Raw genomic sequence first — 15,785 nt, 5'->3', positions numbered from 1 at the left:
GGAAACTTGGCAACTCCCTGTCTCAAAATAAAAACTAAGAGCCAGGTGTAGTGGTGCCACTACAATCCTAGTGCCGCCTGCAATCCTAGTGGCTTGGGAGGCTGAGGCAGGAGGACTGTGAGTTCAAAGCCAGCCTCAGCAATGTAGTGAGGCCCTAAGCAATTCAGTGAGACCCTGACTCTAAATAAAATATAAAAAGGGGTTGGAGATGTGGCTCAGTTGTTCAGGCTCCTGGGTTCAATCCCTGGTACCAAAAATAAAAAAACTGGCAATGCAGCTCAGTGGTAAAGTGTCCCTGTGTTTTATCCTCACTACTGCAAAAGGGAAAATAAAGAACTGAATTCCATTTCACAAAATTTTCTTCAACTGTACCCTCCCATCTCAATCCACTGTCTCAGTTCAAGCATTCACCAATTTTCACCTAAATTGTTGACAGTAATCCTCCTAAATTCAACTTTACTTCCACCAAACCTGGCAAGCTGCCCTTAGTGAAACTAATAGTGTTACTCTCTTGTTTTTACATTTTTTTTGGTAGTGCAAGGGATCATACCCAAGGCCTAAGTGGTAAAGTGCTTTCCTGGCACGACGGTGTTCTTACTCTCTTTCCTAAAACCCTTTAATGGCTCCTCATCGCAAATGGGATAATATCAAAAAACTTTGAGTATATTATATGAAGTCCTCTGTTCAACATAGTACCCTCCCCACATATCACTCCTTCACTTGCACCCCATGATACTCATGCTGTTTGCTGTCTGGAACATATGTGCTATTTTGCTGTGCACTTTATTCCCTTTATACATAATACCCCCCATAATTATAGCTTCCTTAACTTCTCACATACACATTTACTGACAAAATCCTTCCAGACCTTTTTTTTAACTCATTCTTTAAGATTTTTAAGGGGTCTCGGGTATAGCTTAGTGATAGAGTGCTTGCCTTGCAGCACATATGAGGCTCTGGGTTCAATTCCTAGTGCCAGGTACACACACACACACAAATAAATAACTTTTCAGTTATTCAAACACATCCTCTGTGGCTTACTCTGACTCACTCAAACTGATTCATCTCTCCTTTGGGCCACCATCATACGTAAAGTATCACTGCACTTTCCATACTGTTTAAAAACATAATTTTTCTACACATCTATGCCTGGGCTATCAGACCATAACCCTAAGTTCAGAGACTACTTAACTTAGTTCACTGCAAATAGGTTTTTTTTTTAGGTTGAGATAGCAAAAAACCAATGCACTAAAGAAAAAGAGATAACTCTCTTAACACACAAATAAAAATACAGAGGTATTAATCCCTATTTTGTTCTTTCTTCTTAGCTCACTTACAGGTCAGAAACAGCTAAACTATTTGAAGTGATAAGATGGGGATAAAGAATAAACTTTCTGTTGTTTACATGCACAGGATAGTTATAGAGAGATCTACTGGGTCTACTATGTTTATATAACATGGAAAGGAGGCTTGGTTTGAGTACCTCGAATCCCTGTGATTTAGAAAGCTGAGACAAGATTGTAAGTTTAAGGTCAGCCCCAGCAACTAGGTGAGATCCTGTCTCAAAAGAAAAGAATAAAAAGGACTGGGAATGTAGCTTAGTGGTAAAGGGTCCCTGAATTCAATCCCCAATAAACCTCTACCCCCCAAAAAAAGATTGAAGGAACAATATTAGTGTTACCATTCTACTCCAAAATTTCCAAATATAGAATTCTAGCATTGGTTATGGCATTTATGGTACTTTAAGCAACTCAGGGGAATATGAACTCTGCTTATTCTGAATAGTTAAGAATACTGACTTGAATGCAGAGGATTAATGCCAGCAGCCAATCTATTGCCTCACTCCAATTAATCATAAGATACTGAAATAAAAATTTCTGATGAAATGTTACACTGTTAAAAGTCTCTAATTTAAACAAACTAAAAATTCTTATTCTCCTTCAATCAAAAATAAGGAAAGAGGTGTGCTAAACTGTCGTAATTTTTTCCCACAGTACTGGGGATTGAACTCAGGGCTTCACATATGCTAGGCAAGCACTCTGCCACTGAGCTACACCTTGGCCCATTTTAAAATTTTGAGACAGGGATCATTAAGTTGCCCAGGTTGGTCTCAAAATTGTGATACTCCTGCCTCAGCCTCCTGAACAGCTGGGATTATAAGAATATGCCACCACACCTGGTTATTTATTATGATTTAAGAGTTTTAAAAGGTTATAAAAATGTTCCCAAGTAAAGCAGACTTCCTTTCTGGAACATACATGCTTCTGCCATTAACAAACAAAACAGTAGAATTAAAAAAGTTTGTTTAAAAAAAAGTACAGAAGATCTATACTTGTAATACACTATACAACTTTGGCTATTAAACTTGAAGTCAGAGGACCAAACAGACTTAGGTCAAATAAAGTGACTCAGAGCACCAGTTGGAAAAAAAGAAAACATTCCTACATAAAGATAATTGATATAATTGAGTATTCTCCACCAAACTGATAAAGTTTAAAGCTGGAAAGAGGAAATGAACAAAGTTCTTAAAACCTAAATAAATAAGTAAATAAATAAGCAGACAATGCCTACATATATCAAAATATCACACTATACTCCATGTATGTATATTACTGTGTCAATCAACAATAAAACTTCAATTGTATTAAAATAAAACAGAATTGGTCAATATATCTCAGATAATTAGTTACAGAGGTACTATTTAGAAAAAATAAAAATATTATTCCTCTAACGATATAAAGATAGATTCAAGAATCTATTCAAGATGCACTTAATTCAAATAGCAACAAGTTGTGACAACACATTTGAAATGCTGTCCACCAGGAAAGCTCATTAGAAATTCAACACCCAAAGTTTTTATTGCAGGGTCTGGCTACATGGGTACCCTTTCCCTACCAATACCAAAATTCTAGACTCACCAAAGAAGAAAGGTATTTCAGTGTAGCTATCCTTAAAAAGGTCTGCTTATAAGGCTTGCATATGGGAACTTAACGGTAAACAATTCCTTCCACTGATATAAAATTTTCCTTAAATAATATGAATGGGTCACTGTGCCTGAACTATATAAATAATGTGGTTTATGCAGAACATCTGTTTTGTCTTTACGTATAAAGTTTATGCACAGAAAGAGTTAATATAGCAGGCTTGAGATTGGCCTTTATGGAGTCAGGAGCAACACAATTTAAGTATGCAAATGGATAGGATAAAGTAAGAAAGATTCAAAGGGATAAAAAGGTATTGGAAGAGACAGAGAAAACAGTGGTCATATGGACAGGTTTGGTGATATTATTAACAAAGTATATGCAAGGGCTAAACAAACAAAAACAAGATTATTCTTAGTACTTTTCATGTAGGAATCTCTCTGAACTAGGAACTTTCTATGAAACTCAGAAACAGTACTTTTTTTTGTTGTTGTTTTTAAAGCTTTGGGGAGTGAAATCAGGGGCACTCTATAACTGAGTTACATCATCAGCATTTGTCATTTTTATTTTGAGATAGGGTCTCACTAAGTTGCCTAGGCTGGCCTCAAAACTTGTGATCCTCCTGTCTCAGCCTCCAGAATAGCTGGGATTATAATTGTGTACCACCAACTACATCTTTCTTTTTAAAAAAGAGTCATCTAAGCACATTTGCAAGAACAGATCCCTGCTGGGCATGATGGCACACACCTGTAATCCCAGGGACTAGGGAAGCTGAGGCAGAAGTATCACGGTTCAATGCCAGCCTCAGCAACTTAGTGAGACCCTAACTCAAAATAAAAAATAAAAAGGATTGGGATGGAGCTGAGTGGTAAAGTTCAGTGGTTCAAGTCCCAAATAAATAATAAATAAATGAATAAATAAGGTTGGAGACATGACCCAGTAGTAGAGGGCCACCGGCTTTGATCTATAGTACCACACACACGCACATTCATACACACACACACACACACACACACACACACACACAAAGAACGAACAAAAGAACAATGCCCTGTTCCCTAAAGGTATAAAATACCACAGGCAACTTTTAGATTTCAATCTTTGAAACAAGCTCTTTGATATTCTCAAGTTTAATATCACCACTTCACCAATCAGGGCACAAACATCTATCAAACAAGGAAACAGAAAAATGCTTTCTTCTCCAAATGATTGTCATGCAGAATCAAATATATCAAAATTATACCATTTTTAGCAACTCAATTTCTCTCTTCACTACCCTACAATCACTCCAAAAGTGATTTATCTTATATGGACTTTCTTTGTATATGTCCTTCCGAAAGTCATAGTCTAATCTATCCAAAACTTCCTTTATTTATATTTTCTAGTATCTTTACCCTAGGATTTTTTGGGGGGAGGGAGCAGGGGATACTGGGGATTGAACTCAGGGGCACTTGACCACTGAGCCATATCCCAGTCCTATTTTGTATTTTATCTAGAAACAGGGTCTCACTGAGTTGCTTAGTGCCTTGATTTTGCTGAGGCTGGCTTTGAACTTGTGAATCTTCCTGCCTCAGCCTCCTGAGCTATTGAGATTATAGGCGTGTGCCACTATGCTCAGCTGTACCCCAGGTTTTATACAACAATCTATTCTACCTATCCCAACCAATTCCTTCTCATCAAGAACAAAAAAAGAAAAGAAATATAAATTGGGTGTGGCACACTCCTATAATCCCAGCTACTTGTAGACTCAGGCAGGAGGATTGCAAATCTGAGGCCAGGTTAGGCAATTTAGTAAGACCTTGTCTCAAAAGAAAGTTAAAAGAAAAAAAAAAAAAAAAAAAAAAAAAACTGGTACTGTAGCTCAGTACTTGCCTAGCATGTTCAAGGCCCTGGGTTCAATACCCAGTACCAGAAAAAACAAACAAAAACCACACAGAAACTTTCTTCCAAAATAATCATTCAATGATAGTCTCTATAACTTTTCAAATCATGAACACTTTTAATTAGTTGAAAAATATGTTCTTACACACACACACACACACACACACACACACAGTCTCAAATTAATTGCTAAAGAACTACATGTTATTCTAGCAGCTCAGGAGGTTGAGTTAGGAGAATTCTGAGGTAGGAGAATCCCAAATTCAAAGCTAGCTTCAGCAACTCAGCAAGGCCCTAAGCAACTCAGTGATACCCTGTCTCTAAATAAAATACAAAAAAGGATTGGGGATGTGGCTCAGTGGCTAAAAGCCCCTGGGTTCAATCCCCAGTACCAAAACAAAACCAAAAACAACCACCAAAAAACACTATAAATTCAAGAAGAGGGGAGAGGTACCAGGGATTAAATCCAGGGGTGCTTTACCACTGAGCTAAACCCCCTGCCCATTTTATTTGGAGTCAGGGTCTTACTAAGACCTTAATAATGTAGCAATACAGCAATGCTTTTATCTGATCAATTGTTTGGACAAGATAATTTTTGCCAGCTTGTTTCTACTTCCTCCCTAAATAAGAGTTTTTCTCTTGTCTTGATTTTAATTTTCAGAGCTATTAGTCAGTACCACTTCAGGCCCTCCTAATGTATTTGTATACTTCTTCTTGGCCTGACCTCACTCTTTTTGACTTTATAACCCAAGTTCTACCCAATCTTTGAAATTTGTTCTGGTGGCTGGGAGGAAGGCTCAGTGGAGAATCCTTGCCTATTATATGTAAGCTATTCCCAACACCACAAAAAATATTAGTTTTGATATTCTTATTTCAGTGGGGCTTTCCCTGAAACTCTAGTTTGAAGAGATCATTAAATTTTATTTATTTTTGGTACTGGGAATTGAACCCATTGCTACACTGCTACATAGTCAAGTCTTATGATGATGTGAGTCAACCGGCATAAGATTAGAAATAATTCATCCTGCCAGGTGGAGTGGCACATGCCTGTAATCCCAGCTACTTGGGAGGCTGAGACAAAATGACCAAATGTTAGAGGCTACCCCCATCAACTTAGCTGGACCCTATCTCAAATAAAAAATAAAAAGGGATTGGAAGATAGCTCAGAAGTAGAGTACTCTTGGTTTAATCCCTAGTATTGTTAAAAAAAAAAAAAAAAAGAAAAGAAAATTCATCTTGGGCTGGGATGTAGCTCAGTGATAGCTAAGAAAGCTCAAAGTCCAGGGGGCAATCCTCAATATCCCCTTCCTTAAAAAAAGAAATCTTTCATCCTAATTTCTGAAAATTATGAACAGAGATAAGATCAAATTCTTTATTCTCATACAACGTGGCACAAATCTTAAAAGATGTTTATTTAGGTTACAGCTAACAGTTTATTAATACTGAGCAGTTTTCTGACAAAATAATTTTTGAAACCCTTGAAGAAAACATAATTTTAGAACTTCATGTTAGCTGTCAATTTTAATTTGACCTCCAAAAATAAAAAGAATGCCAATAAGCAGATAGACCATCACATTTGCCAGATGTGGTGGCACATGCCTGTAATCCCAGAGACTCAGGTGGCTGAGGCAGGAAGATGGTAAATTCCAAGCCAGCCTCAGCAACTTAGCAAGCAGTGTCTCATAAAAATTTAAAAAGGGCTGGGCTCAATAGCAGAATGCTCCCTGGGTTCAGTCACTAGTACTGAAAGGAGGGGATCCCAAACCATCACATCTACCCTGTACTTTCATCCACCTGCCCCTTCTTCTAATAGCTAAAAAGGTGATGATTACGGCTGGCAATGAAACTCAGTTGCACAGTCCTTGCCTACCATATGCAAATTTGGGTTTGATTCCCAGTACCACAAAAAAAAAAAAAAAAAAAAAGTAATGACTAGACTTTGGATTATCAGCCATAAGAATAGGGCTTTGTTCACTTTGTGAGCCCCATATCACATCTCTCTGAAGTATGCTGAAATACTAACCTTTCAGTCTGAAAGGGCAGAATCTCTACTTCAGTGTCAAGAATAAAGCTTGATAAGCAAATATCTGAACACCATAATAAATTTTATGTCAGTCTTACTGATCACTGGACAGTACAGATTATGCATAGATTTATTTTTTCTTTACCTGTTTCTCAAGCCTGTTCCATTGCCACAGCTCCCACCAACCAGAGTCTGTAAAGAAGGTAAAGCTGAACGGCTTAGCTGCTGCCGACTAGGGCCCCTCCTTCCACCGGGCATGTCCGGGAACCAGTCTGCTTCCAGTGCCACCTGTAGTTGCAACCCCGGTTAATGGTTGTCAACCTGTTTAAACTCTGAACAAAAACAAAAAATGTAAATATCAGTTAACTATCTTTACAGTAGGCAATGTAACAAAATAACCAGAAAACTGAGTAAACAAGCCTTGTAAAACTAGACTTTCAAACAAACACTCTCTATGTCTATTACCTACTTTATTCTAATGAAAGACTACTCAGATTCTAATGGGTCAGAATCCTAAATTTTGTTCAGTATTAGGCAAATCGCAATTTGTCTCTTTGGTCAGTTGACTTGTATCCTATGAAAGATACTACAATCAGGTGGAATTTTACAAGATCACAATTTAAACATTTCCTATTCAACGTTTCAGGTTAAGTCGCTTGAAATACAAGAAGTTTGTCACTGTCCATGATGTTAGGCTTTAGCCAGTGTGCCCTGTAATCCCAGGTACTCAGGAGACTGAGGCAGGAGAATCACAAAGAGGGAAACCTAGGAAAACCCCTTCTCAAAATTAAAATAGATGGGGTTGGGGATGTAATACAGTAGTGGAGCACTAGCCTAGCATGTGAGAGGCCCTGGATTGAATCCCCACCACACAGGCATATGCAAAAAGTTAGCATTTGTTATCAAGGGATCTGTTCTGAGATAAGATGTACCACATGTTATCTGACCTTGACAGAGTGATTTAACGTCTGAATTGGTTTCCTCATCAGGAAAAAAAGGGTACCCTGTTCTATGGTGGGTTTTGTCAAATCTGATGAAGATGGATAAAAGGGCACCTATAGGCCTTAAACTCTTTAAATTGTTCAAGTGATATCTTCACGTTAGAGCAAAAAGACCAAAAGGAACTCAAGTGGATGCCCACTCCAGGAAAACGTGTAATGTGATTTAGAAATTATGTTAATTACAAGATTATAAGGTAAGTAACAAAGACGCTCACTGAAAAGAATTGGTGTTTTCACCAAACTATGGCAAAAATTATGGTTCCGATAATATGAACACCAAATGTTTCCTAAAACAGTACAACCAAAAACCGAAGAATCACACACTGGAAAAACCCTGATTTTCAAAACATTACTGTAGATGGATCTGATGTTCCCTATTCCTAACAGCCCTCGGCTGCACACTAACCAGGTGAGACAAAGCATTCAAACTGTTGGGAGTTGGGGTTGTTGGTTCTTGCTCAACAAAAAAAGGGAAAGAAAAGTGAGGTGAACACTAGGAGAAGAGAGACAATGAGATGCGGGGAGGTGGATGGCGAGACACCACAAACTTCAAGAGACTGGCCCCTAAAAGACGACGACAAAGCGGTCCCCGCCGCCCACCCCGGAGGATCAAAGCTAGACGCGGGACAGTCGGACGCAGCAGCTAGGTAATACTCACGCATGGAGGAGGCCCGGCCGGTGGGGCGGGATCCCTGGGAGGAGGAGGTGGCTTTAAAGACTGGACCCCAGGCAAGATAACTAGCTCCCCGCGTTAAAGCTCTCCAAACCAACTGCTTGTATGCAGGCCGTCCCCGCCTGAAGGGCTGAAAAAGGGCGTCCAGGCCTCAGGCCGCTAAACCCAGACCCAAACCTAGACCCCCAAGTCAGAGACAGAGCTAGAGCTAGAACCAGAGCCCGGCCCCGTCAGCACTCATCCTCAGCCTCCATTACCGCGGAGCTGAGCAGACGTGGCAGCGCACGGCGATGACGTCAACTCTGCGACTGCTGCCCGCCCCAGCCGCCGGGGGCCCCCGGAACTACACTCACAGCGGGAGGAGCAGCCCTACAGTCTCTCGCGTGCGCTTGCGCAGTGGGACTCGCCGACCAGAGGGCGCCGTCCCGCCTTCCCCGCGGGAGCTGGCTAGTGTATTTCCTACTCGAGGGTCTGTCAATTAGACGTTCTTATCTCAAATACTACAACGAATAGCCATGTATAAGTTGTTGCCCCATTTCACAAATGAGGGCTGGGAGACGTCACCTAAGGTCCCATCGCTACCTAGTAAAAGGGTCTCAGTAGTTTTTCAGCATCCAACCCTACGCTTTCTGTAAAGGACTAGATTATGCTAGGATTAAAAAGTGAATACCACAGAAGCTTAGAATCTACAGAAGGGACCAGATACCAGGAAAACACAATAATTTGGATTTATTACAATAAATGTAACATTATTATATCCAGGGTCCAGAGATGGTAATGAACCATCCTGGTAGTGAATCGGGATGGTGTGGAGTTAATAACAAATAAAGCTTTGTAGAGAACTTGGGGTTTAAGCCAAGACTCCATGAATGAGTAGGCAGTTTTGCGGGACAATGGATTTCCCCGTGGAGAGGAAGTGGCAGATAAAGAGGTAAGAAGGGCTCAGTGATACAGCTGGGGCTTAGCATGCACCAGGCCTCTGGTTCAATCCTGATGAGTTCAGGAACTCCCAAGAGTTTGGTATTAGAGGAGTAAGAGTATTAAAAGGAGCACTTATGTAAGATCTATCACTCCACAGGCAAAGCCCTTAAAGACAAAGCCTCTGCCTGGCGCAGTGGCACTAGCCTGTAATCCCAGCTACTCGGAGGATTGCAAGTTCTAGGCCAGCCTCAGCAATTTAGTGAGACCCTGTCTCAAAAGATAAAAAGGACTGGGAATGTACCCGTAAAGCACCACTGTGTTCAATTCCCAGTGCTGGGGGCGCGGGGGGGGGGGTCCCCTTATATTGATTACATGATTAGTCAACTTTTATTGAGAATTGCTGCTGTGCCAAACACTAGAGTAGTAACTTTACACATTTCAGTTAAATCTCCTAGGGCTGGGCTGGGGTTGCAGTTCAGCAGTACAATTCTTGCCTAGCATGTATGAAACCGCGGAATGAATTTCTAGTAAGGAGGAGGTGAGGGAGATAAGTCTCATAATGCTTTGATAGATGCTACCATAGTTTTCATTTCACAAAGGAAAAGTAGTTAAGTACTCTGTTAAAAATAACCCAAGCTAAGCAGAGCCAGAATGACTGCTAATCAAAACCACTAAAGTTAGTAATATTCCCCAATATTTACAGTATCCTAATATATCAGTCTTCATTCATGAATATATAAACCCCAATACAGATTATTACAAATTTGCATTGTATTCACTTCTTGTCATTAGGAGTTTTGTACATTTATTTTAATATTTGCTGTTAGCTGCTTCCTAACTTGCTACATTGAAACTCCTTTGATGCTTTTCAGATGACTCACCAGCATCCTTCCTTCATTCAGCAATTAATTATTTAGTTCCTACTGTGTACCAGACACTGTGTTAGTGATCAAAACAGGTACATCCCTGCCCTCCTGAAGCTTACATTCTAATAAGGGAAATATTTTAATATATAAAACAATTACAAATTATAGGTATTATGAAAGAGACAAACAAGGAACTGAGGTAAAAAATAAGGAGGGTGCTATTTTGGGGGGAGATCTCTTTGAGGCAAAGATATTCAGTAGAAACCTAAAGGTTTGGAAGTAACCAGTAATGCAAAAACAGCCAGGTGCACATTTGTAATCCCAGTGTCTTAGGAGGAGAAAGCAGGAACATCACAAGTTTGAGGCCAGCCTGGACAACTTAGTAAGAACCTGCCTCAGAATAAAAATAAATAAAGACTGAGGATGTAGCTGAGTAATAGTGTCCCTGTACCCCCCAATACATAGATACACAAAGGAAGAAAAAGAAAAGCAATTCAAATAGAAATAGAAACAAAATTTATGCAGAAATCTGAGCACTTTCATAAAAGCAACCTCCTGTATGACTGAATCATGATAAGCAAAGACAATGTAACATGAAATGGATTTAAGATACTGGCATGTGCTTTTAAACCACAATATTTGGGCCTGGCCTGGTGGTATATACTTGTAATCCCAGCCCTGGGGAGAGTGAGGCAGGAGAATTACAAATTTGAGGCCAACCTCTACAACGTAGTGCACCCTAACTCAAAAGATGAAAAAAATTAAATAAAATAAACCACAGTATTTGCTTTTGGGGGGGGGGGGAGTCACTGGGGATTGAACCCAGGGGCACTGTTCGACTGAGCTACATCCCCAGCCCTTTTTATTTTATATTGAGACAGGTCTTACTAAGTTGATTAGGGCCTGGTTAAATTGCTGAGGCTGGGCTCAAATTTAAGATCCTTCTGCCTCAGTCTCTGGAATCATCTTAACTACAGGTGTGCCTGGTCAATATATGCATTTTAAGTGCAGCAGGAAACCAATAAGGAGTTCAAGCAAGCAAGTGATACAATTTAAAATTACTCTTACAACTTTTAATTGATATGTTTGAAGGAAAAGTATTATTTATTTTTACTTAATGAATACCCATACAATGGTTACTCTGTATAAGGCATTGTTCGAAGACATTTCCAAATACTACATCGTTTGATCCTAAGCTAATCCCACAGAAGTATTATTGTTATATCTCCATTTTCACATGGGGAAAATAAGACACAGGTTAAGTACTTATGTAAGTCACCTAACTATTAATGGTGGAACCAAATTTTGAATCCATGGAAGCAAGGACATTTAGGAGGACTTATACAGTAGAAGAGGTGGTATAGCAAAAATTGAAGAAATGCAAGATTTCTTTCTGATGGGGAGAAGTAAAAAAGAGAATGAGAACAATTGGGAGAATGGTGATGCCATTTTATATTATGAGAAAGACTGGAGTAAGGAATAAGATGGGGGGATTTAGTAATTTCCCATGTCTTGCTGTTATTTGTCACAGTAGAAAATTTACTATATTCAAAGTAATTTAGTTTTAACTTAAGAAAAATCAATTTATCACGAATCCCAGGAAATTTCATTGTTTAATTTTTAAAAGAGAAGAGCCTATTTTACCCCAACCTTCAGCTAGTTTAATGACCATTTAACACTTTCTATAAAAGATAAACTTTCTTTTTCCTTTGGTACTGGGGGATTGAACTAAAGAATGAATTACAACTGAACTACAGTCTAAGTTCTTTTTATTTTTTATTTTAAAACAGGATCTCACTAAGTTGCTGAGACTGCCTCAAACCTGTGATCCTCCTGCCTCAGTCTCCGGAGTCACTGGGATTACAGGGTACCATTGCACCTGGCAGAGGTGATAAACTGTAAATGTTTGCAATGTGATGTTTTTACTCATATGTGGAAGCTAAAAAATTGATCTTACAGAAGAAGAGAAAAGAACAGTAGTTAGCAGAAACAAAAGGGAATGAGGTTCAGGGAGAGAGAGGTTAGAGAACATACAAAATTACATTTAGGAGGAATAAGTTCTAGCACAGTAGGGTGATTATAGTTAACAATAATTTATTTATTTATTTATTTATTTTTGTGGTGCTGGGGATTTGAACCCAGGGCCTTGTGCTTGCAAGGCAAGCACTCTACCAACTGAGCTATATCCCCAGCCCTATTGTCTATTTTGAAATAGCTAGAAGATGGGATTTTGTATGTTCCAAACAAAAATAAATGATAAATGTCTGAGGTGATGAATAATTACCCTGATTTGATCATTGAATGGCATGTATACACACAGATATATCACACTGCATTCCATAAATATGTACAATTACTATGTATCAATTAAAATGTATTTTCAATGTAGAAATCTGGCAAAGACTTTGTATGTGTGTGTGTGTGTGTGTGTGTGTGTGTGTTGTAATGGGAATTGAACTCAAGGGGACTCTACCACTGAGCTACACTCAACCCTTTTTTTACTTTTTATTCTAAGAAAGGGTCTTGCTAAATTTCAGAGATTGGCCTTGAACTTTTGATCCTCCTGCCTCAGTCTCCCAAGTTTCTGAAATTACAGGCATGTACCACCATACTCAGATCTGACCAAGACTTTTTGAAGAGTAAATAAATGATGTCCACTGGTCTCTCTTTACTTATACAGGTATTTAATTCCCCTAAAATAGGGGCATTATTATCCCTTATAGAAGAAGCCTTGTTTTTATTTGAACAAATAAGAGTGCTTAATTATGTTACTTAGTGTTGCTACTATTTAACATATTTTAAATTACTGGCTAGCACAAGATCCACAAATGTGTGTTTTTCGTAAACTCCAGGAGGATTATGCTACTTATTCAGATACAGCAACCCCTAAAATAAATGATCTCACCTATTAAGGAACTGGAACAATTCTGATTTGGATTCAGAGGAAGTTTATTCCTCCTATTTATTCCTGCTTACCACTCGGCCTCTCACTGCTCTTCTTTCACACACATAAACATTGTAAGATTGAAAAAAAAATTTACTTTCATTTCAAAGACAGTATAACACAAGGTGATTTCCATTTTCTTCTGATCACAGAAAATTGTGATTATGGGAAAAAATCTTACTAAATTTGAAAAATTGTTTTCCACTCTATTCATTTTCAACTAACTTTGAAAGGAAATGTCATTGAGGCACTCATGTGGTACATGCTGTCTTCAGTTATGTGCTTCTGATGAACCCTTCATTTTGAAATACTGCACATCTTCCTAGAAGAAAACATTTTGACTCATTTTTGAATTCCTGAAATAGTTCAGTCCAATATACTATTGGGGTCTTTTCTTCTCCTGCCTATTCACCCAAAGTGAGTCTCATCCGCAAACTAAGTGGTATCATCACCATTTTTTTTTTTCAGTACTGGGGATTGAACCCAGGGGTGCTCTACCACTGAGCTACATCCCCAACCCTTTTTATTTTTTATTTTGAGACAAGGTCCCACTAAGATGTTGAAACTGACTTCAAAACTGCAATCCTCCTGTCTCAGCCTCCCAAACTGCTGGAATTACAGGCATGTACCACAAAGCCCTGTTTTTACCAATTTTTTATTCCAAAGGCCGGCTGTGAGAATTGTGGAACCAATAATAAGATTGAGCACTGATTAAGCCGCAAAGGAGAATTTTATTCTTGGCCAAGAATGGGAGAAGCGGGAGATAAACTTCCAAATCAACCTACTGTTCCCTGGGGGGTTGGAAATTTATAGATATAGAGAAAAAAAAAATGAAAGGGAAGGATAGGTTAATAAAGGGGAAGAATATTGGCAGACTTTTTTTATAATGAAGTTAGAGGGTGTCTGAGTCATTTTGACAACCATCTTAGACTTAGCCAGCTTTGGCCTGCCCAACTGAAGAGAAACTTTTGACCTTCAGGCATCCAGTCCTCAAAAACCAGCAAGATTAGAGTCAGGAAAAAATTCAAGTAGGCCACATAGGTCTTATAAGACCCAAACAGAGTAATGATTACACCATTAGGGAATATAGTCTAAATAGCCCCTCTGATTGATATGGCCTATTCCTAGCTAATCAACATCATTTTAATCTTCCAAATTTTCTCAACATGTATCCTTACCCTTCACTACTATCAATGTAGATTCTACACTGCAAACTCTGGCTCCCACTTTTTTAATGTCTCTAGCACAATATTCCTTAACTGTAACATTTCCTTTTCTTCAGTTTGGAATATACCCCTGTCACCCTTTTCTCCAGATTTCTGGTTTATATTGGTCTTTTTCTTCACTGAAACTCATAGCACTTAACATTATTTTAAATTATAAATCATCAGCTGGGCATGGTGGCACATGCCTATAATCCTACTTATTCAGGAGACTAAAGCAGGAGGATCTCAAGTTTGAGGCTAGCCTGGGCAACTTAATGAAAATCTGTCTCAAAATTAAAAATAAAAAGGCCTGAGCATGTAGCTCAGTGGTATAGCACCCTGGGGTTCAATCTCCACTACTCCCCCACACACACCAAAAAGAAAAGTAAGTTATCTCAAGGGAAGTCTTTTTTTTTTTTTCTACTAGTTCTAAACTCCAGGGCACAAATTTGATTTTGTACTTCTGTGTAGTTCTGCAAAACCTAGAGTTGTTATGCATATTTTATTCAAGGATGAAGATCTGTATGATCACTAATGCATGCCTACATAACCTACACCTGGATATATAATATTCAGTTTTCTATTGTCAGCTGTCAAAAAACAAAGATCTAATTGGCTTTCATTAGTGAGTCATGAATCTGGCAGCACCTCATCCATCAAAACAGGTGTTCCAATGATCTGAGCAGAGGTGGTTGGCTATACAGGCAGAAAAGGGCTGAAGAAATAAAGAATGAAAAGCAGAATGAAAGTTAACTGTCCTTATAGGGTTAAAACAGGGAACTTCTTTATCATGCTCGCCTAGGTATACTGAACTCTTTCTGATTGGTTGCTGTGAATCTGGTTTTGTTTTGTGTTTTAAAGGAGACCATTTAAATTTCAGTTTGATTATCGGTATCTAGGTCAAGTGACTTCATTCTGATTTGATCTGGTTCATTGGAGCCTCTGTCCAAACAATGGCTTCCCATGGATTTTATTTAACACCACTGATTTTTTTTTCTTTGTCTAAGTCGCCCCAACAGTTAGAAATTTCTGTTATAAAGGGACCTGTGCTAGCCTATTTGCAACATTTGAAGGTCTCGTTTGTTTTGTTTTTGCAGTTTTGAAACTAGAACCCAGGAACATTCTGCCTCTGAGTTACCTGCCCAGCCCTTTATTATTTTTTATTTTGAAACAGGCTCTTGCTAAATTGTTGAGGCTGGCCTCGAACTCGCGATTCTCCTGCGTGCAGCCTCCCTAGTCACTGGGATTGCAGGCGTGCAAATGGTGCTATACACATTCACATGCTCAACAAATCTATGCTGTTTAATAAGAAGCAGTTTGATGTCGTGGAAAGATCAGGCTCTATGATAA

At 38.9% G+C, this 15,785-nt stretch overlaps 1 protein-coding gene across 2 annotated transcripts in view; it reads right to left on the bottom strand.

The window, feature by feature from the left end:
* Positions 1–15,785, bottom strand: part of Tmem39a (transmembrane protein 39A) — a 35,370-nt gene that overhangs the window by 19,318 nt on the left and 267 nt on the right. The window contains exons 1-2 of one of the 2 annotated variants that reach the window (XM_047564280.1): positions 8,485–8,768; positions 6,971–7,157 (exon numbers count right to left, since the gene is read on the bottom strand). In XM_047564280.1, the coding sequence (XP_047420236.1) occupies positions 6,971–7,083 (113 nt within the window). In that variant the 5' untranslated portion in view covers positions 7,084–7,157; positions 8,485–8,768. Of the gene's footprint in view, positions 1–6,970; positions 7,158–8,484; positions 8,769–15,785 lie in introns of those variants that run through there. The other variant, XM_047564281.1, reaches the window with a different exon arrangement.

The sequence above is a fragment of the Sciurus carolinensis genome, chromosome 9 (genome assembly GCF_902686445.1).
Source record: "Sciurus carolinensis chromosome 9, mSciCar1.2, whole genome shotgun sequence".
Taxonomy (NCBI): domain Eukaryota; kingdom Metazoa; phylum Chordata; class Mammalia; order Rodentia; family Sciuridae; genus Sciurus; species Sciurus carolinensis.
Note: the sequence above shows the minus strand (reverse complement) of the source record. Positions and strands in the feature narration are given on the sequence as shown.